At 40.1% G+C, this 23598-nt stretch overlaps 7 protein-coding genes across 7 annotated transcripts; 4 read left to right on the forward strand and 3 right to left on the reverse strand.

The window, feature by feature from the left end:
* Nucleotides 1–542: 542 nt before the first annotated feature.
* BDB00DRAFT_813864 (uncharacterized protein) lies at nt 543–3028 on the reverse strand. Its single transcript, XM_053122800.1, has 6 exons — nt 2837–3028; nt 2510–2733; nt 2188–2375; nt 1621–2074; nt 1284–1442; nt 543–1184 (listed from the first exon to the last, which is right to left on the reverse strand). Exons 1-6 carry the CDS (start codon nt 2922–2924, stop codon nt 1026–1028), a joined length of 1272 nt encoding a protein of 423 aa, XP_052981833.1. The 5' UTR covers nt 2925–3028; the 3' UTR covers nt 543–1025.
* Nucleotides 3029–4596: 1568 nt separating this feature from the next.
* Nucleotides 4597–4821, reverse strand: BDB00DRAFT_746701 (ubiquitin-like protein; the record flags this gene model as incomplete). Its single annotated transcript, XM_053118553.1, has 1 exon — nt 4597–4821. A coding segment is annotated over one exon (225 nt), but the record flags the coding sequence as incomplete, so codon positions are not given.
* Nucleotides 4822–7185: 2364 nt separating this feature from the next.
* On the reverse strand, nt 7186–7526 carry BDB00DRAFT_870412 (uncharacterized protein; the record flags this gene model as incomplete). Its single annotated transcript, XM_053126697.1, has 2 exons — nt 7186–7437; nt 7515–7526. The coding sequence occupies 2 exons, from the start codon at nt 7524–7526 to the stop codon at nt 7186–7188; spliced, it is 264 nt and encodes an 87-aa protein (XP_052981835.1).
* A 990-nt stretch (nt 7527–8516) lies between these two features.
* BDB00DRAFT_760107 (adaptin N terminal region-domain-containing protein) lies at nt 8517–11673 on the forward strand (the record flags this gene model as incomplete). The annotated part of the gene is made up of 9 exons (XM_053119189.1): nt 8517–8671; nt 8788–8929; nt 9026–9199; nt 9297–9628; nt 9740–10172; nt 10260–10355; nt 10434–10734; nt 10799–10863; nt 10948–11673. The coding sequence occupies 9 exons, from the start codon at nt 8517–8519 to the stop codon at nt 11671–11673; spliced, it is 2424 nt and encodes an 807-aa protein (XP_052981836.1).
* Nucleotides 11674–13744: 2071 nt separating this feature from the next.
* BDB00DRAFT_813873 (uncharacterized protein) lies at nt 13745–16829 on the forward strand. Its single transcript, XM_053122801.1, has 2 exons — nt 13745–16440; nt 16527–16829. The coding sequence occupies exons 1-2, from the start codon at nt 14028–14030 to the stop codon at nt 16610–16612; spliced, it is 2499 nt and encodes an 832-aa protein (XP_052981837.1). The 5' UTR covers nt 13745–14027; the 3' UTR covers nt 16613–16829.
* Nucleotides 16830–18825: 1996 nt separating this feature from the next.
* BDB00DRAFT_759984 (uncharacterized protein) lies at nt 18826–19556 on the forward strand (the record flags this gene model as incomplete). The annotated part of the gene is made up of 3 exons (XM_053119180.1): nt 18826–18966; nt 19034–19248; nt 19322–19556. 3 exons carry the CDS (start codon nt 18826–18828, stop codon nt 19554–19556), a joined length of 591 nt encoding a protein of 196 aa, XP_052981838.1.
* A 2108-nt stretch (nt 19557–21664) lies between these two features.
* Nucleotides 21665–22993, forward strand: BDB00DRAFT_760157 (uncharacterized protein; the record flags this gene model as incomplete). Its single annotated transcript, XM_053119194.1, has 5 exons — nt 21665–21762; nt 21834–21987; nt 22055–22269; nt 22343–22629; nt 22707–22993. Coding segments are annotated over 5 exons (1041 nt in total), but the record flags the coding sequence as incomplete, so codon positions are not given.
* Between the last annotated feature and the right edge of the window lie 605 nt (nt 22994–23598).

Consider the following 23598-nt stretch of genomic DNA (forward strand, 5'->3'; position numbering starts at 1 on the left):
TCAACTTTCAACGCTGTACCTTTTTTTTATGTCCATGTTCGGAGCAACTTTATGATGAGTCTTTGCTTATGTCTTTTTGCGTAGGACTTCCCTGTAATCTTTACTTTGAATTTTTTATGTACCTTTTTAATGTACTCTATATTAGAGACATCATATATGCTAACTTTTATGATTCTTATCCGGATATATGAGTAAAATCACCTTTGTGTGTACTGTTTTGCAACACCTTGTTATGCTCAAATTATATAGCTGTGGATTGTGTACCAAAATATATTTATGGCATGATGAGTCACCAATACGTTTTTCATAATAAATTCCAATAATCCTCGACCCTACAAGCATTCTCTATTTGCGCTTCTTTTGAAGTGCATAGAAGTCGTGAGGATGTTGTAGCAAGAGTTACAATCTATAGCCGCCTTCAAAATTTAATAATTCTGCCATCAATTTAAAATTACAGCCGCCACTGGAGTTTCCCTCACCGCCAATCAAAAGACCCCCAGCGCCATGATGAAAAAAAATGCCCTGCCAATCATTAGGAAAAATCCTGTATAACCAACCCCTTGTTGGCTGAAATGTCATTGTATTTGTCGGACCACCAACATGCCAAATAAGCAAGAAACAGAAGCAAATCTACAGGTTTAAAAAAAAAAGAGAGAGAGACAGAGAGAAACAAGGAGAGACGTCGTGCTGCACTGATGGGGGCGGTGTCGAATGCGGGGAGTAGAAAAAAGCGAAAAAAAAAAGATTAAAGAGCCCTTGCATACAAGGATCAGACGAAATTCTAGAGGTCTAGAGGAAGGTATCGATAACTCTTGCAGCAATTGTGCATAACAAGAAGAACGTTAGATATACAACAAAGAGAGGGAGACAGGAGGAGAATGGCGAGTACTGTGACGGTGCAGTCGAGGTAGAGGACGAAAGAATAGAATGCGTGCGTTGATGTGCAAATAAGCGTATGTACTTATGTTAATTAGAGGAAGTGTGTATATATATGAATCGTAGCTAAACTCGGTATGACGCTGCTGCTATTGCTGCTGTCGGTGACGACGTTGCTCTAAGCGCTTCATTTCCTCTTGGTGCTCTCGTTTCATGTATGCTAGTCCCAACGATTCGACGGAGGAAATGACGAAATAGCATAGCATCAATGATAAGAACACATTCCAAGCAATACCAAATAGATTGGTCTATGATAAATAATACGTCAGAAAGCATTTCCTCCAGTTTTCTTCTTCTTCTCCTTCTTCATCATCCTGCTAACTCATCCTGTCATTTCATAAACGAACCTGGTCATTCCCAAACTCATCTGTGGATTTCCCAATCTTGTGGGCTTGTTCATGGATCACTCTCTCCACAACATCATGCAAAGCCGGGGCAGTTCGTTCCAGAGTATCCAAAAACGTATTTAATGCGTCATTTGAAAAGGCCAGTATCACAATCAAAGACTATGTTTGTTAATATCCGATTTAATAAATAGACATATTGTTAAATCAACCGGCGTGGATGCACATATTGCATGATTTTTTTCTACTCGCACTCTCTGTCTCTTTTTTAATCTCGATGGCATTTCTTACTGTTACGCAAGATGTAACATCCCACCCTTTTTACAAAAGAAAAACTTACCTGCAGGGACGCCTTGACGCATGCTTTACCAATAAACGTAGCACCAAAAAACGTGGCAAATGGTACCAAAAAATGCCCACACGTTATTCCTGCCAAATCAAACAGCGGATTTGGGATCGACGCAAACAACAAAATGCCAAAAAATCCAAGTCGTTTCATTGCATTATAGACAAGATGTGTCAGCTGTTCCTTGACTGTCCGGTGATCCGATGGTTTGTGCAGGTTGGCCTCAAAGTCGGCCAATTCATCGCTTTTGCCGCCTGAAAGTGCAACTGCTCTGGCGACAAAATAAGGCGGGAGCTCACCCAATGCTGTGCCTGCACCCCATGCAAAACTTTCCCATTGAATACGTCGGTAAATGTCCCATAATGATACGGCGGCTACGCTAACAATCGCTGAGCTGCTACTGCTGGGTGAGATAGTAGTGCCGTTCATATGACATTGTAACCGATAACTATACATAAGTAATATGTCTTAAGTACAAACATCCGACATCAATGATAGATTACGCAGCGTTTATGCTCGGACCCATATATGATATATGTGCTATCGTTTTCATATTGTTACCTGGCTCCATCTCTTGTTAATAAATCTGCCCCCTGGCATTCATAAGCCGCCCGTGTCACTTCAGCAATGTAAGGTCCCAGGAAAAGTAAAAATGTATGTAATCCTGTTCCCAGCCCGAACGCCGAAGCGATTCCTAATAGAACCCAGTAGCCGTACCACACACCTATCCGCTGCATCTGCTGGATGACCTGTACATTGATTAATACGAGAAACTTACTATCAGCTTAACATGCATCATGCATCACTGCCATGCAATAAAGTCCTCCTCCTTTTCATAAACTGTATTATACATTTCTGCGCGTGAAACTATGTATCATATTACCCTTTGATGCGGCCCTTGGATTTGATAAGCGACATAAATCATGCCTGCCAAACTTATCATTATGCCAAGCGTCGGTCGTCCTCTACCATACAGGTACATGACGGCCGATCGCACTTCGTAGTAAACGTACATTACAAAGTAATGCCCGACCAACAGCGGGCTTGTGTATATTGACACTTTTTTATGTTGGTTCTCAATCTCGGCTTTACGGCGGATTATATAGTCTGTGTAATAGAGGCGTAGTTTTTCGAATTCGTGAGCAAATGACGCACAATGGTACAAACGCGCTAGAACAAAGCGGAAAAAAACGCTGGTCAATCTCGTTACCGTCAAACTTTTCACCAGGGGCAGCTCTACTAGATCGTCGACGCTGGAGCTGTGAGCTGTTCGATCGTGCGGTCGTCGAAGACGCCATTGTGTACGTGTACAAGTGTATATGTCAAAGGAGGAGTAAGTGCAGATTCGTCGGTGCGTCTCTGCTTATATATGTGAAGAGAGAGAGAGAAAAGAGAAAGAGAGGTGCCCGGTTATGTTAAAGCGCCTTGCTTTTTGGTTTAGCACTATGAAAGAAAAACGAGTATCACAAAGGAGGAGAACAAGCTATTGGGGCATTATGCTGGTGTGTGATATCGGTCTCCCAGCTTCATTCACTATGACCAATTCACGTGCTTGCCCTTCTGCCGTCGGTGTTTGCGGGTCCGCATATCACGGATATTAAGTTGTGTATACCACAAGGTAACCTTTAAGCAGAAGGCAATACAGATATTTCAGCGTGCTTGAGATAGTATAGGTAGCAAATAGTAGTATATAGCTACCATATGGATACCCTATTCGCTGCAGGCCCAGGTACCTGGATTTCCTCTCTCTCTCTCGTTGATGGGGCGGGGGTTATTCTGTCATTGCATAGGCTGTATCACACTTTGTCATCCATCAAATTCGCCTTCTTCCACAGTTCCACATTCATGCCTGAACGATAAAATCTCGGGTATCTTTGGTTTGATAAAGAGGTAACAGACTACCGATAACCAGGGGCACTTTATTAATTACCTACCCCTTTGCCTCTTCCACATCCATACATTTCGATCCTGCGAGCTATCCGAAATAGGCAATTCTGGTCCGGGACAGCTGGCAGACAGTTTAAGTGACACAGACATGCTTGTGATTGTTTTAATATAAAGCATAATACTTGACAAACTTGTATGTTTAGTAACCTGTCATAACTTTATAGCTAAAATGGCCTCGTCGTTGCTCTTTCTTGTCACGTCTTGTTAGCTGGGACACCAATCAACAGCATCAAATGCTTGCTCAATAAATATGTATTAGAAAGGTCTCTAGAAATCGACACATAACCCATCATGATTATATATCGAACATTGTAAAATTTGTTGAACCATTTTTTCGCTATTCCACGGAGAGTAATTTTTACTACTATTTATTGAAAGCTACAGAGCGCGTATGTGCAAGCAACTCAGTTGATAAGTGTGATAAGACGAAAAAAAGAAAGAGGGAGATTAACAGCTTTACGGAGGTGTAAATCTAGCTCGACAATTGGGACATGTTAAGTTCCAGGCCTTGATACAATGGAGATGATACTGATGGGAGCAGCCTAGGGTGGTGACGTCGTGTATATTCTCATCCAAAGCCTCTAAACAAATTGTGCAAAGAAGGTCTTCAGTAGCTGCTGTCAAGGGCTTAGCTTCGATACCAAGTCTTTTCCACATGGTCTGTTTGGCTGGATTATAACGCTGGTATTGGTCATCCGGCGTCACTTTTGTCCATCCCGAGCGATAACGAGTGCCATCGTACTTGATACCATGAATGCGATAATGACATCGGACGAATCCAAGTGTAACTTGCTTGACGTTAGTGCTGCTGCAGTTGGGACAAGGCGTCAAGGTATCGTTCAGCTCAAAAAGACCAAAGCGCTTCATGCAAATCACTAGATAACCGTCGGTGCATTTACAACGAACTTCGACGTTAGTGCCTGAAGTAGCCATTCGTCCTTGTGGTGCAGTTTTGGAGAAAAACAATTTCTGGCGGTTGCTGTCGTTGGACACGTCTGCAAACGGAATAGGTGCAATGAAATCGCCGCCTCTGAGGCGTGGTACAAGGTGTAGTGTTGATTCATTTTGGATACGATAATAAGCAAGTGTTTGGTTTTCTTGCAGTTGCTTTGTCATGTAAACCATACGCTGCTGATCCCCTGGAAGTCCAGTTTTTGCCTCCATTATCTGCTTCAAGTCGCTGACGGTCTGATCCAGCCGTATGCGGCAGACCGTCGTTTTTCCAGTAAGCGTCACGACAAAAAGCTGCTTGAGATTCTCCTCGAGATAATTGCCCGTGCACAATTCTTCCTCATCATTGGCTCGAGATAATGTCGATGGAAGCAAAAGGTGGATCGTTGTTCCAGCTTTGATGTTGTATTGGCTGAGAAAGTACTCCGTATTTTCCAGCTTGATTCCTTCAACAAAGAGGTGGAGCTGGCCGGATACCAGTGGTGGAAAGCTTTTGATGCGCTGCAAAATGGCCCACTGTAGCTGCTCCACAGTATTGCTCGGCCGCATGTTAAGATCAAAGTGGCTACCAACCGCTGTAACTATATGTACATTGATGGATTCTTCGTCGTGTTCGAAGTCATCGCTGCCGTCATCCTCGTCGTTATCGTTGGCCAAAGTGACCGCCTTTTGTTGAAGAGAAGCAGTGGCTTTTATTTGATAAGTCAACACATCACCGAAAAGACTGTACTGTCGTAACGATTTGGAGCAATCATCGATAAAAAGGCCATCGATGTAAAGGAAGCTTTTGGCGAATGGAGTTGATGATGATGGGCCGTTTCCTAGTAGTTCGGTTCCAGAAAGTTTGTTTGTCACGCGATCCAACGTGTATGTCAAAGGTTCGTCTTCTCGGTAAGGAACGTCTACCGTTAACCCAGAAAAATTTGCGATGAGGACAGACACACGCTTTGGAGGTTGTTCGATCATTATCCTACTGAGATGGGAGAAAAAGCAAAAGTATTTATCGAAAGAAAAAGCAAAGGTAGGTTCATTTTTTTATCTTTTTCTTTCATACAACCGGAGTACTGTAGTGAACTCGATATATCAGTTTTCAGGATCAGTGATACATTATACAATCATTGTAGGGGCTCTTTGTACAAGTGTCTATCCAGTTTCAGATATGCATCATATCATGCAGCTGGTATTGTGAGTCTACTTCTTGTACGTAGCCGGAAATTCTCTTTGACTTAGTAAGATACTTACCAGGGCGGCTGGTGGATATTCCGTTGTTGCAGCGATGGAGATTTTGGACCTGCTTTTCTGAGTCAAGTAAACAAAAAAGATGCTGCTATTCTTGGAAAAGTATAATGAGAAAGATTGCTACGATGAACCGTGCGGTTACTTTTGCAAAAGCCAGATCGATTTATATACATACAGCTGTAAGAAGGCTGTGTTGAATTAAAATGAAATACTTATGATATAAATAGAAAAACATAGTGTATCTTTTCCGGTGTGTGGAAAAGCACATTTCCTTTGATTTATCATTTTTCTTTCTTCTTTCTACACAAAGCCGCTTAATTGCACATTTGATTGGAATCGTCTTTTTTGAAGGTAGCTTGTGAGCCTCTTTTCTCTTTTCAATGCTAGTACATATATATGCCTTTAAACATACAAATTTAACGTACTTTGTTGGGATCATTTTGAGCTAAATGCCTTTTTGAATGGCCTAACAGTCCCGTTAGTCAATAGCTTTTACAGTACAGTAGATTAAGATTGAAAGTCTTTACTAGCCAAGTCATCCGCAAGGATTTACGTATTACACTTTAGCTCATGTGCGTACTACTCAGCATCAACATTTTCCCTAGCATAAAATTCCGTGTAAACCCATAATTGAAGGCAACCAGCAAAACGCTGGTATATACAAAAATGTAGATATTGTAAAAGGCAGTTTTCAAGCGACTTGTAGGACTAGTTGCATTGTAGCTCTTCATGCATAATACTGCCCCAAAAGCAGTCCATGGAATTTGTCTTTATATCAGAGTTCAGTCTTGTATCTTGGGTGGCCTTGCTCAAATCCACGGAATTACCATTAACATCTAACTGACAGTAGCTATGTCCTCTTGTTCAAGTCGTTTATATTTCCAGCCTTTGATGCCATCTGCTCCTCAACCTTGCTTGAAAAAGACTTATAACTTTTAAATTAGATATGCTGCACAATTGGACCTAGGGATCGGGTTTCCATTTTCTATATCCATCGACTAGATATAATTCAAAAGTTGTCAGTAAAAGATCATCTTTTTGATATAGCCATAAATAAAAATCAGTTACATAATTTAGTACATTCCTCAAACACAACGTGTGCGTAAGTTCAAATGTACATTTTATTTTTATATTTTATGGAAGACTTAGTGACCTTGCGTAATCGGTCGCTATCCTTGCGATACAATTACGTGAGAATATTCACAATTGAGGGATACCACAACTGAAAAAAACCCCGTATGGTGGTATGTAAAAAATTTCGGTTGAGAAGAAACTGCGGATGGTTGCAATCGAAGGCAATAGTCTCGGGAGACTAAATAGGAGACTTAAAGTAATTAAAGAAGAAAAAGGGGACTGAGAATGAGAACGATAAGAAGGACACTCTGGAATATGCTGTAAGGACAAGTATACGCGTATGTGTGTCTAGAGGACGGCATCCTTTGGGGCAGGTTCTGGATCCGATGCATCATAGTCAACATCTGGATGGCTGAGGCGGCCTATTTCGCGCAGGTCACGGAGCAGAGTCGGCCAGGCTTTCTTCCATCTGCCACTCAAGAGTTTGGCATCAGAGCGTGGTAGATGATGGTTTAGAACGTAGTCCAGTGGTCTTGCACATCGTCGGGTTGTAGCTCTGGAAGTGGTGCGAAAGCGTAACGTGCGCGGTAAGAGCCATGGCTGTCATGGTATCGGTGTAGTTTGGTATGATTGCATATACTTGTTTCTTTTTCGCTTCGTTTGTTACTTCGTCATACCATGATGACCATCACGGAACTGAACCGAGCACAGCTCGCCGAAAGATCCAAAAGGCTGTGAACAGCTGGCGCTATTTGGCTTTTATAAATAGTACGGCCTGACTACATGATAGACTTTTCTGATTCAAAGTGTTCTCAAGGTTCTGAGCATATACGCCACTGTTGTCTGCTTGTATGCAGAAAAGCTGCATAGTTGGCATAAAGAGACAGGAGGGGTCCTGGCTTGAAGGTAACATCCCAAGCTCTGACTCCTTTTGCTGCCTTTTAGATAAAAAAAGGTTGCTTTCTTGTGTCTATTGTGCTGAATACGCATCGTCTGTGCTAGATTCCATGTTGTCTTTTGTGCCTTTTTGAGCCTCACGGTGCCTACAAGGACTATTTTGGGCGTCTGAAACGCTCAAAAAACTATATAACCGTGAAAGAAGGTGTCTTGGGGAGACGCGAGGTGATAAGAATAATTCTATATATGCTGTTATAGAATGAATGTCTAAAAAATAATTATATGCTATCGATATATCCATGGTCAATCTCAAAGGGTACCACCCAAAAAAGGCAAGCAAATCGGGCGGGGCCAACTTTTGAATGTCGCTGACTTCAGTGCACTTGCGCTTGCAAAACCTCGCTTGCTTTGCCTAGACGTGGTAACTCCGGGGACGAAATGAACAGCATCAACAGCATCTCCCAGCAAATTCTCTCCAAGCTCCCACTCTACCGCCTCAAGGGTAAGGCTTCTATTTTCTGGCTGTTTCCATTGTAGAAAAACAAGGCAAAACGGGAGATAAATCGCATTTTTTATTTCTAAACGATATAATATATTAAACATACACGGCCAACAAAACTTTATATTCACTAATAGACCTCATCAAGGCTGTACGAGCTTGTAAAACAGCAGCTGAAGAACGAGCTGTTATCCAGAAAGAAAGCGCCAATATAAGAACTGCATTCAAAGAGGAACACACTGACACGCGTCATGCCAACGTTTCCAAATTATTGTACATCCACATGCTAGGCTACCCTGCCCATTTCGGCCAGATGGAGTGCCTTAAGCTGGTGGCTAGCCCCAAGTTTGCCGATAAACGTCTCGGTTATTTGGGAATCATGCTTCTGATTGACGAAAAGACCGAGGTACTGACATTAGTCACTAACAGCTTGAAGAAGTAAGTTTATGAAGAAAAGCCCCCGACCCTCTTCTGTTCCATTATGTGTGTCCGCGCGTTTAACAAGATATGCTTTATTAACGCTATCTTCTCTCTTTATATCTCTGGACATAAAGTGATCTCAATCACAGCAACATGTATGTTGTTGGCCTCGCGCTCTGCACGCTTGGCAATATTTCATCCTCGGAAATGGCGCGTGATCTTTGCTCTGAGGTGGAGAAGTTGTTGGGAAGTTCGAACACGTACATCCGAAAGAAGGTCAGTCTTGTTACAATATATTATCAGAGTCACCATAGTGTAAGAAGTGATGGTGGCAATGTGCTTAATTTACTGGTGTTTTTAAACAACAAATAGGCAGCATTGTGTGCCTTGCGTATCGTGAAACGTGTTCCCGAATTACACGAAAATTTCCTCTCGCGAGCAAAGACTTTGCTTAACGATCGTAGCCATGGCGTGCTCATCACCGGCGTTACGTTGGTTACCGAAATGTGCCAACAATACCCTGAAAATATTAATATCTTTAGAAAGGTATGGCTACTATTGAACCCTTATGTTTTTGTAAAGGAAGTTGCAGGGAGCTTAATAGAAAGAATATATCCGCTTTCCTACATCAAATTACATATAGGCGGTGCCACTCTTGGTTCGACATTTGAAGAATCTTGTCAGTGCAGGTTTCTCCCCTGAGCATGATGTCACCGGCGTGACCGATCCATTCTTACAAGTCAAGATCCTTCGTCTCTTGCGCATCCTCGCCAAGAATGACCAAGAAGCGTCTGATGCCATGAACGATATCCTTGCTCAAGTAGCAACCAATACAGAAAGCACAAAGAATGTCGGCAATGCTATTTTATACGAAACAGTGTTGACCATCATGGATATACAGAGTGAGGCAGGTTTGCGAGTGCTTGCCGTTAACATTTTGGGTAAATTCTTGAGCAACCGCGACAACAATATTCGGTAAGCTTTTTCTTTTATTGCATCCAGTATAAGCGCTTGTAAACACTGGATTTATTATGGAATCAGGTAGCTGATCGGGGCACACTTAATGAATTTTCGCTCTTATGGTAGTTATGTTGCTTTGGAAACGTTGAACAAAACTGTTGGAATTGAGACTCAAGCAGTGCAGCGACATCGAAACATTATTCTCGATTGTTTGCGTGACGGCGATATTTCGATCCGTCGACGTGCTTTGGAATTGAGCTTTGCGCTCATCAACGAAAGCAATGTACGAGTGCTAACCCGTGAACTGTTGGCATTCTTGGAAGTCGCAGATACAGAGTTCAAACAGAGCATGACCACCAAAATTTCGCTCGCCGCCGAACGATTTGCTCCCAATAGCAGATGGCACATTGACACTATGCTGCGTATGCTCAAGCTGGCAGGCAACTATGTTCGTGAAGAAGTATTGGCCAACTTTATCCGTCTCATTGCGCAAACAACACAACTGCATCAGTACACTGTCCAAAAACTGTATGCTGGACTCAAGCAGGATATCTCTCAGGTAGAGTAACCCGTTTGCACGGGCGTAGAGAAGGGGGATGGTGAAACGAAAGAAAGGCTAATTTATGCTTAACTTTAACTACTATAGGAAGGATTTGTGCTTGCTGGTGTCTGGGTGATTGGTGAATATGGTGATGTTCTGGTCAGTGGCGGAGGTTTTGAGGATGAAAACAAGACATTAGAGGTAAGAAGGAACTTTGTAGTAAAGAAGAAAATAATGGCCACGGTTATGAACTCACCGAGATAATTGATCATGTGACAGGTCTCGGATGCTTCAGTTGTCGGCTTGTTAGACTCTATTTTGATGGGTCCCTATGCAAACCAGCTCACTCGCGAATACGTGTTGACAGCTTTGATGAAGCTCTCATCGCGTTTAAGCGATTCCGAAGTACAACAACAAATCAAGCACATTCTGCATCAGCATTCTACGAGTATGGAGGTTGAAATCCAACAGCGTGCTGTCGAATACACCCAACTGTTTTCCTTTGACAACATCCGTCCTGCCGTTTTGGAACGTATGCCTGTACCTGAAGGACGAGCTATCATTGAATCCAGTGAAGCTGGTCCAAGCAGTCCTGGTAAGTTTTTATTAGTGTAGATAGTGTAGAGATGAAAGATGATGAGAAGCTGATAATTGCTTGTTGATAGCACCTGGACAGGGACAACAAAAGAGCGGACCCAGTGATCAGGATGTAGGTTCTTGTTACGGAGTTGTAGGGATAACCACTCTAGAAACTGTATACTTATGAGAAACTCGTTTCTTTTTGCGCGTATAGCTACTTTTGGATCTTATGGGCGTTGGCACAGCATCTGGTGGCGATCAACAATCCGAGGAGCCATCTGGATCTGCATTGGCATCGCCTGAACCACAGTCCAGTGCAGCAGCATCACAGCAACAGCCCGCTCAAAGCATGGATCTATTAGCAGATATTTTCGGTGGGGGCAGCTCATCTTCACCAGCAACCGACAATAGCGCCGCTTCACCCGTCCCACCATCGTCCTCCTCGAATAGAAACGCATTAATGGATCTACTCGGTGGTGATGTACAACCACAACAGTCTTCTACACCACCCCCATCGAACTCTAGTCCTGATCCATTGGCATCGCTTGGCTTTTCTATGGATGCTTCATCACCTTCTGCTCAGCGTTCAATTTCACCTGCATTTAGCGGTGGAGCTGCCAGCCCTGCCGCTGCGTCTAGCAGTCCAACACCACCCTCTTCTGCATCCGGTGGCTTCCAGGCATATGCAAAGAACGGTTTGGGAATCCACTTTGTTCCAGCAAGAGACCGCAACAACGCCAACATTATCAATGTACAAGTCTTATTTACGAATAACGCAGATGGTAATATCTCATCGGTGCAGTTTCAAGCAGCTGTGCCAAGGAGCCAAAAGCTACAAATGGCACCCGCCAGCAGCTCTACTGTACAGCCCGGTGCTACTGAGAAGCAATTAATGCGCATCAATAATCCCCAGCAGGTAACAAATCGAAATATAAAATAATCTTCTGGTGTGATATAAAAAACATTGTACTCAATTACTTCTGTTTTACAGACTGCCGTTAAGCTGCGATTACGTATCTCATACGTGCTTCCAACCGGACAAAAAGTAGACGACCTAGCAGAATATGGACCTTTCCCTGAAAATGCTTTCTAATTCAACGAACAACACACTTATACAATTTTTTATTCCCCCATTCTTGTCCTCTCCCTTTTCTCCGTCTTTCTACAGCAAAAAAAAAACATGCGAATGTATTATTACTATTTTTTAAGATGTAGTTCAGGAATACACATCAAGCTGTAGGGGATGATATGGGTTGTTGGTAGTTGAGCTGCTATAATATCAAAGAGATCTGTTTTGCTTCGAGCAAACTTGGATGATCGACCGACATGCGGATCGTGTAGTACAAGATGGGTTCAACAACCTCGATATATGTATGCAGCTATATATGTCTTTTTCAGTCAATTCTACTATATAATTTCTTCATTGCATGAACACTAAAAATTGCAGCGTTGCGTCAACGCATCCAACACCAAGGTAAGGACCAGGAAGCGGGAAGGTCGACTGGTCTGCTCCTATGTGAATTGCTAAGATTGTGTGAAATATCCTCACATGCTATCCATGCTTAATATAGGCGAATTGTATACATGACGTGGATAGGAGGATACGATACAAATATTGCTATCAACCTATGCTTGTAGTGATTGTATAGCATTCGCCAGATAGCAGAAGTGTGATATTCATTGTCGATTACAGCGGCTATTAACCGTTCAACTTTACTTTTGATAAGAAGTTTACCAAGCCAACCTTTCGTGGGTCAACCGTCAGCTGTTTCAAAACTTCTCAAAGACTCTGGTGAAGCTATTTACGACAGACTACTATCCATAAGCCGCCAGATGGATAAGGTTGGAATATACCTTCTCATGTCCACTTTCTTTGTGGTTTAGTGTGCATCCACTGTTCCATATAGTGGACTGGACCGAAGTGATACTGTACTCTCAGCTCCTTTACATCTAGCTACGCTATTACGCTTGTAGTGTACTCAAAAGGGAAAGATTACAGTTCATAGGATGATGTACGCCCAATTGTCTACTGTAAGTGCATGATCCGAATAATTCAGCCGGCATCAATATTGAATGTCTAAAGTAAACAAAACTACTATTATGTACATACGCATCGAACATTATTACTACGCATAAATATTACGTCTGAAGTTGTCATTACCTACGCCATCATATTCTAAATACAGAACGCTAAAAGGAACATAACGGGAAATAACGTGATACGCTTTTCACGACTAGCTAAGTAATGAAGAAGCTTATATATATTATGGTTACATTAGACCACGCTACGTTGTGTTATTGCTATGACATAATCTTTGTGAAAGCAGTCTAATATAGCACGGTCCGTGATCTTCAAGTGCAACTATAAAGTACACAAACACGGATGCATCAGACGACAGCAGGGATAGTCACTACACGGATCAGCAAGGCTGCTTCCGACAAACGGGTTACTATACGAGGAGTTTATGTAGTAGTAGTAGTAGCAGCATGATGTTTTTGTTCTTTGAAGAACAACAGCGCGCTTCGGTTACTTAACAAAAAGGTTTTTTCAATCTAATCAAATTTTCTACCGCACATCGCCCCACTTGCTGATTGTTTTGTATATTGCTATAAGGACTATGCATTAATAGACAGGTAAGACGTTTACGAAGCATTGGCGGAGTGACACCGGGAGAGAGAGAAGCACAGGTCGGTTGTCGGAAGAAAAATCGGAGTGCAAGCAAACAAGCGGCGACTTGCCTGGTTCGGTGGTGGCGGGGAAGCTGCTGATGAAGGTGGCTTTTGAATTTATGACTCGAAGAGTGTCGTTTCATCCGACCCATCCAATCACATCTACAAACCCCACACTCCCTAACTTTGTGCCATTTGATCTGCTGCAGTTGCTTCAAGACCAATAGGCCAGAAGGAAAAGGAAGCCTTTTCCTCTAACCACCTTGCGCTAGCCACTCCATGGGTAACTTTTGTATCTAAGCTGGTTCTGCCTCAATCTGTTGCGACGTGTGCAAAAAATAAAAAAAGAGAGTTCTTTTCCGCTTGTGCTATATTTTTTTCCTCTGTTATTTTTGCATAAGGGCCCGTTTTTTTTCCAGTCTTCTTTGCACTTCTTTACTTTCCTTGTAAATATTCTATAGACCCTGTTTTTCACTTTCTTCTTTACTCTTCTTTCCGTGCCGTTGCTTGTTTTTTTTTTATAGAACGTTCCACCCTTTTGTCTTTTTATCCCAATAATATCTACCACTAATACTACTGCTTTAACCGACGCAACACCACAACGCACTACAACAAAGAAAAGTCATGTACTATTACAATCACAACGACGACAACAGAAACAGCAACCACGATAATAACCACCATTCACAAAATGACGATAATGACTTCAATAACACCACCTCTAATAATAATAACAATGACGATCCGTATTTAAGTCATTCGCTGGACTCCATGTTTCGCTCACAAAACCAGCAAGATTGGTCCACCAACAATAACGACGATACTTTTGCCTCATACCTCTCGCTTGGATTGCATGCCCATTCACTCGACTCACCATTCTTCAATGACGCGTTTGGGCAATTTCCCCTTGCGACAACTACGGCAACGGCTGGGGATTGGGATGTCCTTGGCGACCAGCAGCAGCAGCAGCAGCAGCCACTGCAAGACAACGATAATAACGACAGCAGCAGCCACGACTTCTCAAAGTTTCAACACGGCCCAACAGATGACCTGCTCAACTTTAATGAGCAAGCGCAACAGGCTATTTTATTATCAGATCCAAACTTCGTACGGCAGCAACAGCTTTTGCAGGAGCAGCAGAAACAAATGGAACTGCGGATGCAGCAAGAGCAGCAACAAGAGGATACCACCATTGCCACTGCTGGCACTGCAAACACTAGTGACTCTACTATTTCTACTTCGGCACCGGTCCGGTCGAATCTATCCGCCATGTTTGGTCACGCCACTCTACAGCAACATCAGCAACAGCAATCACCAACAGAGCAGCAACAGCAAGTAGCAGCTGACACTAATACTGCCGCCCCTTCCGCCTTTGCTGCCGCTGCTGTCGCTGCTGCGACTGCCGCCACCACCGTTCGTGCCAAAAAGCCCAGTGCTGTTAAAAAGGATTCGACCAACCGACGATCATCTTCTTCAACGGCGTCATCCAGCAGCAGTAGCAATAAACGTAATACAAACCCTGTTCCCAACTCCTCATCTTCCGCATCCAGTGAAGTCGACCATCAACGACGGTTGAACGAGCTGCAAGCCCGGTTCCGCGTGAATTATGCACGGAAGCCGAATCAACGAAAACAACAACAGCAGCAACAGCAACAACAGCAGCAATCGCAACACCAACAACACCAACAAGCCATCTTGGGTACGTCGTTCGAACCTTCATCATTGCCCAATTTTTCATCCAACCATAACGCACAGGCAGGCCTGGAGCGTAGACGATCGGCGTCGATCACAGTGGATCCGCCGCAACGGCAGCAGCCAACCATGCGGATTGGACGTATGCCACGTGCTCCAGTAGTTTCCACAACAAATTCATCTACAGCAACAAATGCAACTAATGCAACTCGCGTCACTGCACCGTCATCTTCATCGTCATCCACTGCTGTTTCGTCAACAGCCACCACCAATGCATCTACAAACACGACCGCTGCAATTGTGACAGGAGCAACAGCAAAAACTAATAACTCGTCAACTGGGGCAACCACCACCGCGCCATATCCATCTCGCACCATGCCTATTCAAATCCAGCGCGTTGCACGATCCAATGGGCCGTTGCAGTTGGATAAGGAGCAACGTCAACGCAAACTAGATGAACAGCTGGAAAGGGTCGATTTTGATGACATCACCGTATCCGAACTCAAGGAAATGCTTCGGCAACGTGGTCGTCCTGCAACGGGCAAAAAAGCTGTACTGGTACAACGGTTGCTGGATGAACGAGAATTGATCAAGGCTATAAAGAGTGGACGTGCTCCAGCATCATTGCTACAGCAGCAGCAACAGCAGCCTCATCATCACCATCACCAGCAAAATCAACGTCATTCGCTTCCTGCAGGTGTCGATATTCCATTATCATCTTCAGCAACATCCTCGTCCATGATGGGAACAACAGATACTGGTCAGCATCTGCAACAGCATGCATCATCCGTGCCAAACGTATCTGGTTTTCCGCCACCACCACCAGGACCAGGATCACCTGGCAGCTCATTGAATCGGTCCATTGCAAATATGCACATTGGATCACCGCCGATACAATCACGAAGATTTGCTCCTTATTCACCAACGACGCGCACCATGGGATCTCCAAAACAACAGCATCAACAGCAATTGTATTCGTCATCGATGCCTATTAATAATTATTTGACGCCCATGGATGAAAAGCCTAGAGTAACAACAACAGCAGCAACAACAACTCAAAGATACCCACGACATAAATATGCACCACGCACGCCATCCGCTCTTGCTACACCCGATCACGATGAAGAGTTGAATCCGTTTGATCAGTATATCATGATGCATCAACAGCATCAACAGCAGCAGCAGCAACAGCAACAGCAGCAATTGCAACAAGAGCAACAACAGGCGCAGCCACAGCCGATTCAACAGCATCAGCATCAGCTGGATCAACAAGATATTTCAAGGGTTATGGATATGGAATGGGATCATTCGATTCTTGATACAGATTTCCCTCAGCAAGACGGAGGTACGTGCTTATTACTATATACTGGGGAAATATTAAAGGAGAGACATCAGGTTGAATGCTCTGCTAATCCATGAACGTATCTACAGGTCTAGATATCAGCAGACTTACACAAGAGGAGCTATTACAATTATTTACCTCCACGGATATGGCATTAGATAATACTTTTTTATGATAATCTCTTCATTCTTCTGTTCTTTCTTTTATCATGCAAGGCAACATTCTCCTTCCCAGATATTAACTCATTTTTTTCATCCCTTTTGTATAAAGCGCCATTAATAATAATGTTTACATCACTCGGGAAATCAAACACAATGTCACCATTTAGTTCCTTCGTTTGCTGACGGTGTCCAGTCACCAGTTTAATCGATTTTAAATTGCTTATCACCGTCACCATCGTCATTGAGAGGTCCACTTCTTCAAACCAAGAGCTATGCTTATAGACATGTTCATGTCAGCGCTTGACATGCTCAAGAAATCTGGGTGTTCATGGAAAACAAAGACACCAAACAGATATGCAAACAGGATTTCGTTCATGCACATCAAAGTTCCTGGCCCATTGACGCCTGCTATAGCCTATGTTTATACATGTAGAACAGAGGCCCATGTATGAGACGCAGATACAACGTTTAGTGACACTCATCGCTTTTTTTTCTCTTCCTCTTTCGGAAACCAGCTAAGCTATTTCTTTTCGATAGTACTATTATTTTTTTGGGGAACTTCCTGGTCGGAATTCATTTTTATTAAGTGTACAAATATACACAACTGCCAATCACATTGACTTCATATATTTGACCATGTACCCTTTGTCTATGACAACATCTGCTGGGACATACATTTTCTTATCCATTGCCTTCGTCCATCCATTTTATACGAACCACTGTAAAACTCTTGCCATATGCCACCCACAACAGCATATAGCACCAACTCACAAAAAGTAAACAAAAAAAAACTTTGGTACCACAAACAAAACACACCACCGTTTCCAACCATCTGCTTCCGTCAACTTACTGAGACTCCCGTTTTCTTTCTTTTAATTTTCTCTGATTCCTATCCTCCTGCAATCTCACATCCTTACCTTTTCTTATCTATACCTCTTTCATTCCGATATGTGTAGGCAAATAAAACTGACCCAAGGTCACCTACAGAAAAAACAACTGCCGATTATGTTACAAACATCATAATGTAGTGAATACAAGGAATTATGGCACACCAATGATATAACTATAGACACCCAGTTACTAGGGATAACTATACAGAACTTGTCCTAAGGATTACCATAAGTAATAGAGCTTTCATCAAATCAATAGAGATGGGAAACCAAGCAGCTGGATTCGAGCCAACAACCTCTGCCTTAACTACAGTAATGTCTTCAGGGCCTAGTGCCTGATAGTAGTATTATTTATAAATACTATGGCAACTTATTCAGTAATTGAACATCTGTCTGCGACTTAATTCTTTTTAAGCACTGAAATTGTTTCGCATCAACTTTATTGTACTTTCTTATAACAAAAAACTTGCCATTTCTTTGGGATTCAATTATTATGTAACAATTAATTTTATTGTAAACAATAAATTAATTTTTGTTGATGATCTCATATCAAGCGTTTACTAGGTAACTAATACAGTGTCAATCCAGTTGGTCTAGCCTTTGATTAATTATTAGAAAAAATTATAATATTTATTCATTTTTTATATATTTGGCAAATTATTAGGCTAAATCCCAGGTTGACTGGGGTGTGCTGACCACAGCATTTTTCGAACATTTATCCAAAAACCAATCGGCAACCCCTTCAGAAGCATCATCGACAAAAAATACCACCACCACTAATAATACTACCCCGAAACTAAAAGAAGGCGACCATAAGAAGTTTGACGTGATGTAGAGGAACAAATCATAGCATTTGTTCTCTCTTATAATAACAAAACATAAATGTTTTTGTTATTGGTCTAAATCTCATTATCGAGCCCCAAACGTTTCGAAAGTAAGTTTCTCAACCACCCCTATTTTATATTTACAAAATTTTTGTATTCATAAGAATTACAAAAATACTTAATAATTACAAATTTTATTAGGATTACAAAATTAAAAAACCATATTTATAAATATAGTTTTTAATTTTTAGACTTATTACATTAAAAAATATTATAATTTTTTAATGACCTATAAACCTTTTATTATCTTTTAACTATAAGTTATATTCCGTACCAAAGTCTCAATCGCAACACCTTTTGGACACTTAGTACTGGGACGGTGGTGGAAGATAAAGTTAAGGAGCTTGCCATGAAACTGTCCAACGAATAGTAAGTATTTATTCTTGATTGTTTTACCCTTCCTCTTCTTCTCTCGTACTTAATTTTTTGTTCTTTTCTAGCCCTAGTCATTCAATGATTTTAGACACTTCTGATCCAGTCTGGCTCGAGTATTTCACTAAGAGTGAATTGAAAGAAATAGAGGATGAAAAAAAAGTAACACTCTCAGAATTACCTAAAAGCATGCAAACATATTTGGATTGCTACAACGGCTTGGTAGGTTTCTTGTTTCTTGTTTTTTTTTTGCTTTAAGACATGTATAACATTTTTTTTGCAACAATAGAAAACATTGGATGAACTCTGGAACGAACATACGAAACATAGCCTCCACCCAATTCGTGATGCAGACCTTTACTGGGTTCATTCATCAGTGAGGAATGTGTTGGAGATCTTGATGCATGGCCTGCACAAAAAATTTAAGACCGAAGCTGATTATATGAAGAGAGCATGGTCAATAATTGACTGTTGTTTCGACAATGGAGACCTTGATGTTATTTCGTATGTATCTGGTGGTAAACATTGTGTATGGATTATTATGATAAATTAACTTGTCTGTTTATATTCTAATTAGCGGAGAATATGTCTCTAAAGCCTCTTCAACCCGAGTTAATCTCGATCGCTCCCTTGCTGCCTTATCTAGAAGAAAAATCGGTACAAAAACCGACATTCTTTTCACCACGGAATATTTGGAATTCGGCACTGTAGAAGCAGGAAAAATATCCGATGTCAACAGCACAAAAACACTATATGAAGCAGGCATGAAGCTGCCAAAAAACTTGAAAGATATGCTGTATGATCTTGTTTAGGAGTGTCCGTCGCAACTCATAAATATAAAGACATGTGGTATCATCATTTCTGGTATGTTAATTTACTAATTTGCAATATACTACAATTATTCTTCGTCCATCCAGTCCACTAATTCGCTTCCTCTTGCCAAAAGTAATTACTAGCATGATTGGAGTTAGCTTTCTATAGATATAATTGAGTTCAATACAAGCTAATAGTTTAGATTAAGTATAGAATATAGGGTTAATTAAAACTTAGAAAATATAGTTACTGACAAAAATTTATTTTGCATATTTTTTATTTTTAAAATTGAATTTTAATATACTAAAAAATAAAATATTAAAATACTAAAAAATAAAATACTAAAATACTAAAAAATAAAATATTAAAATACTAAGAAATAAAATATTAAAAAGGGAGCATATATAAACATCTCTAATTATAAGAAAAAGAAGAAAGTAATAAATGAAGATAAAAATAATAAAATAGAAATAATTGAAGCAAAAGAATATAATATAAAAACTAGAGAAACATTTTCTGACTATAATGTAACAAGTATAAAAGAATTATATTTTGCTTTAGAATATTATAATAAAATTTCTCTTGATGAAAATAAAAACTATAAGTATATAGATGAATAAGATCATCTTTTATTAAAGTATGAAAATTTAGAATATAAAATAAGAAAGATTAAGTTAAAATATATTAAAAGTAAGTAGTAATTATTATTACAATTGATAGATTTTAAAACTTTATTTTTTATTTGTTTTTTTCTAACTATATTATATCTTGAAATATATTATACAGGATTTTTCATCTCCTAGTAGACGTTTGAACTTTTATTTAGGCAGAGGGGATTTAATTTTAGGCAGAGTAGACATGAATGTTAATCTAAGTGGACATGAATAAAAGTTAATCTGGACATGAATAATAATTGATCTGGACATGAATGAAAATCGAGCTGGACATGAATAAAGATCGATCTAGACATGAATATAAAACGATCTGGACATGAATATAAATCGACCTGGACATGAATATAAATCGATCTGGACATGAGTAAAATCAACCTGGACAAAATAAAAATCAATCTGTACATAAATGAAAATCATTCTGGACAAGAATAATAATCAATCTAAACATGAATAATAGACAACCTGGACATAATAACAGTCAACCTGGACATAGTTTTAGTCAACTAAGACATGATAAAAGTTGAAGTAGATAATATATTAAGTGTAGCAGAGCAGAATATTTGAGTACTTAAGATTTTCAATTCAAGTCAAGATATAATAGAAGTTAAGCAGTACAAAGCCAATGTCAAGGAACACGACAATGGCTACTAAAATGTTATAATCCATGTTACAAAAAGTTATAGAGCAATATGTTCTTGACCAAGCAAATCACCCTTTGAAGTTGGACGAGTTCATCAAGAGCAAACGTCGGTTCATCGCGTCAATAATGGATCTTAGTAAAAATTATAAAGACTTGTGGTCTGCGCGTTTTGCAAAGATTGTCTGCAAACATAACTTGACTGTAGTGGGTACTTAAATATATATGACACAAAAAAGAGCAGTTTAATACATGTTTCAAAAGTTCACCGTTATTCATTTTTTATATATTTGGCAAATTGTTAGGCTAAATCCCAGGTTGACTGGGGTGTGCTGACCACAGCATTTTTCGAACATTTATCCAAAAACCAATCGGCAACCCCTTCAGAAGCATCATCGACAAAAAATACCACCACCACTAATAATACTACCCCGAAACTAAAAGAAGGCGACCATAAGAAGTTTGACGTGATGTAGAGGAACAAATCATAGCATTTGTTCTCTCTTATAATAACAAAACATAAATGTTTTTGTTATTGGTCTAAATCTCATTATCGAGCCCCAAACGTTTCGAAAGTAAGTTTCTCAACCACCCCTATTTTATATTTACAAAATTTTTATATTCATAAGAATTACAAAAATACTTAATAATTACAAATTTTATTAGGATTACAAAATTAAAAAACCATATTTATAAATATAGTTTTTAATTTTTAGACTTATTACATTAAAAAATATTATAATTTTTTAATGACCTATAAACCTTTTATTATCTTTTAACTATAAGTTATATTCCGTACCAAAGTCTCAATCGCAACACCTTTTGGACACTTAGTACTGGGACGGTGGTGGAAGATAAAGTTAAGGAGCTTGCCATGAAACTGTCCAACGAATAGTAAGTATTTATTCTTGATTGTTTTACCCTTCCTCTTCTTCTCTCGTACTTAATTTTTTGTTCTTTTCTAGCCCTAGTCATTCAATGATTTTAGACACTTCTGATCCAGTCTGGCTCGAGTATTTCACTAAGAGTGAATTGAAAGAAATAGAGGATGAAAAAAAAGTAACACTCTCAGAATTACCTAAAAGCATGCAAACATATTTGGATTGCTACAACGGCTTGGTAGGTTTCTTGTTTCTTGTTTTTTTTTTGCTTTAAGACATGTATAACATTTTTTTTGCAACAATAGAAAACATTGGATGAACTCTGGAACGAACATACGAAACATAGCCTCCACCCAATTCGTGATGCAGACCTTTACTGGGTTCATTCATCAGTGAGGAATGTGTTGGAGATCTTGATGCATGGCCTGCACAAAAAATTTAAGACCGAAGCTGATTATATGAAGAGAGCATGGTCAATAATTGACTGTTGTTTCGACAATGGAGACCTTGATGTTATTTCGTATGTATCTGGTGGTAAACATTGTGTATGGATTATTATGATAAATTAACTTGTCTGTTTATATTCTAATTAGCGGAGAATATGTCTCTAAAGCCTCTTCAACCCGAGTTAATCTCGATCGCTCCCTTGCTGCCTTATCTAGAAGAAAAATCGGTACAAAAACCGACATTCTTTTCACCACGGAATATTTGGAATTCGGCACTGTGGAAGCAGGAAAAATATCCGATGTCAACAGCACAAAAACACTATATCAAGCAGGCATGAAGCTGCCAAAGAACTTGAAAGATATGCTGTATGATCTGGTTCAGGAGTGTCTGTCGCAACTCATAAATATAAAGACATGTGGTATCATCATTTCTGGTGAGTTAATTTACTAATTTGCAATACACTACAATTATTCTTCGTCCATCCAGTCCACTAATTCGACTGACTGCTAGGTTTAAATATGCTTCCTATCGTTATGGATTGTCCTTGTGGTTGTGTCTCAAGGATCAATCGTCCAGCTCGGTTTTATCATTATCCATCGACTGCATCCAATTTTCTGAAGAACATCAAGTCCATCATCCGAGTCACTTACTATACAAAAAAAACAATGACTGACGTGTATGATTTATTGAGCGAGACTGAAGATGAAAACGAATATGGTTCTCAGCGACCTATTCTTCTACTGCCATCATTCATCCCAATAACAACAAAATCCGGAAAAAAAAAGAAAGACATCTAGTACCGAATCAGAAGCAGTACCAATTTAATATCCCATCATCGTTGTTTCTGGTGTTGGTATCTATTGCCTAGCTTACTTTTTTGTTCTGTAGCAATTTGTTTCACCTGCAAGCTGTTTTTTTACATAACATGAGTTCTCAAGAGGTATTGCCACCACTGGCGCACAGAATTCCCTACTAAAAATTGCCTGCTAAATCCATTTATTTGCTAAAATTAGCAGTTTTCCAAACCAGAGTTAGTCACTAACATTGCTAACTTTCAATTTAGCTGACTACCCCCTTTTGCCCAGAGGCCATTTTTCTGCCCCCATAAATCGATAGAAACACCTGCTTATCGTATGTCATCATATACAATGTGTAGTTGTTTTACTCTCAGATAATTTTGATACAGCAGCTTAAAGGTATGATCGTATGTATATAACTGGTAGGAAAAACATGAATGGGATTAATATACTACAGCTTATTATCTATTGATTCTAACAGACAGACAAATTAGGGTTACAAGCATTCTTTGGTAAGTTACACAAAATATATTAAGTTATATAAATTTTTTTTTTGATTTTTCATAAAATACTTATTTTCTTTTTCTTTATCAAAATGTTTAAAT

This window comes from Zychaea mexicana (assembly GCF_025766255.1).
Source record: "Zychaea mexicana strain RSA 1403 chromosome Unknown BDB00scaffold_20, whole genome shotgun sequence".
NCBI lineage: Eukaryota > Fungi > Mucoromycota > Mucoromycetes > Mucorales > Lichtheimiaceae > Zychaea > Zychaea mexicana.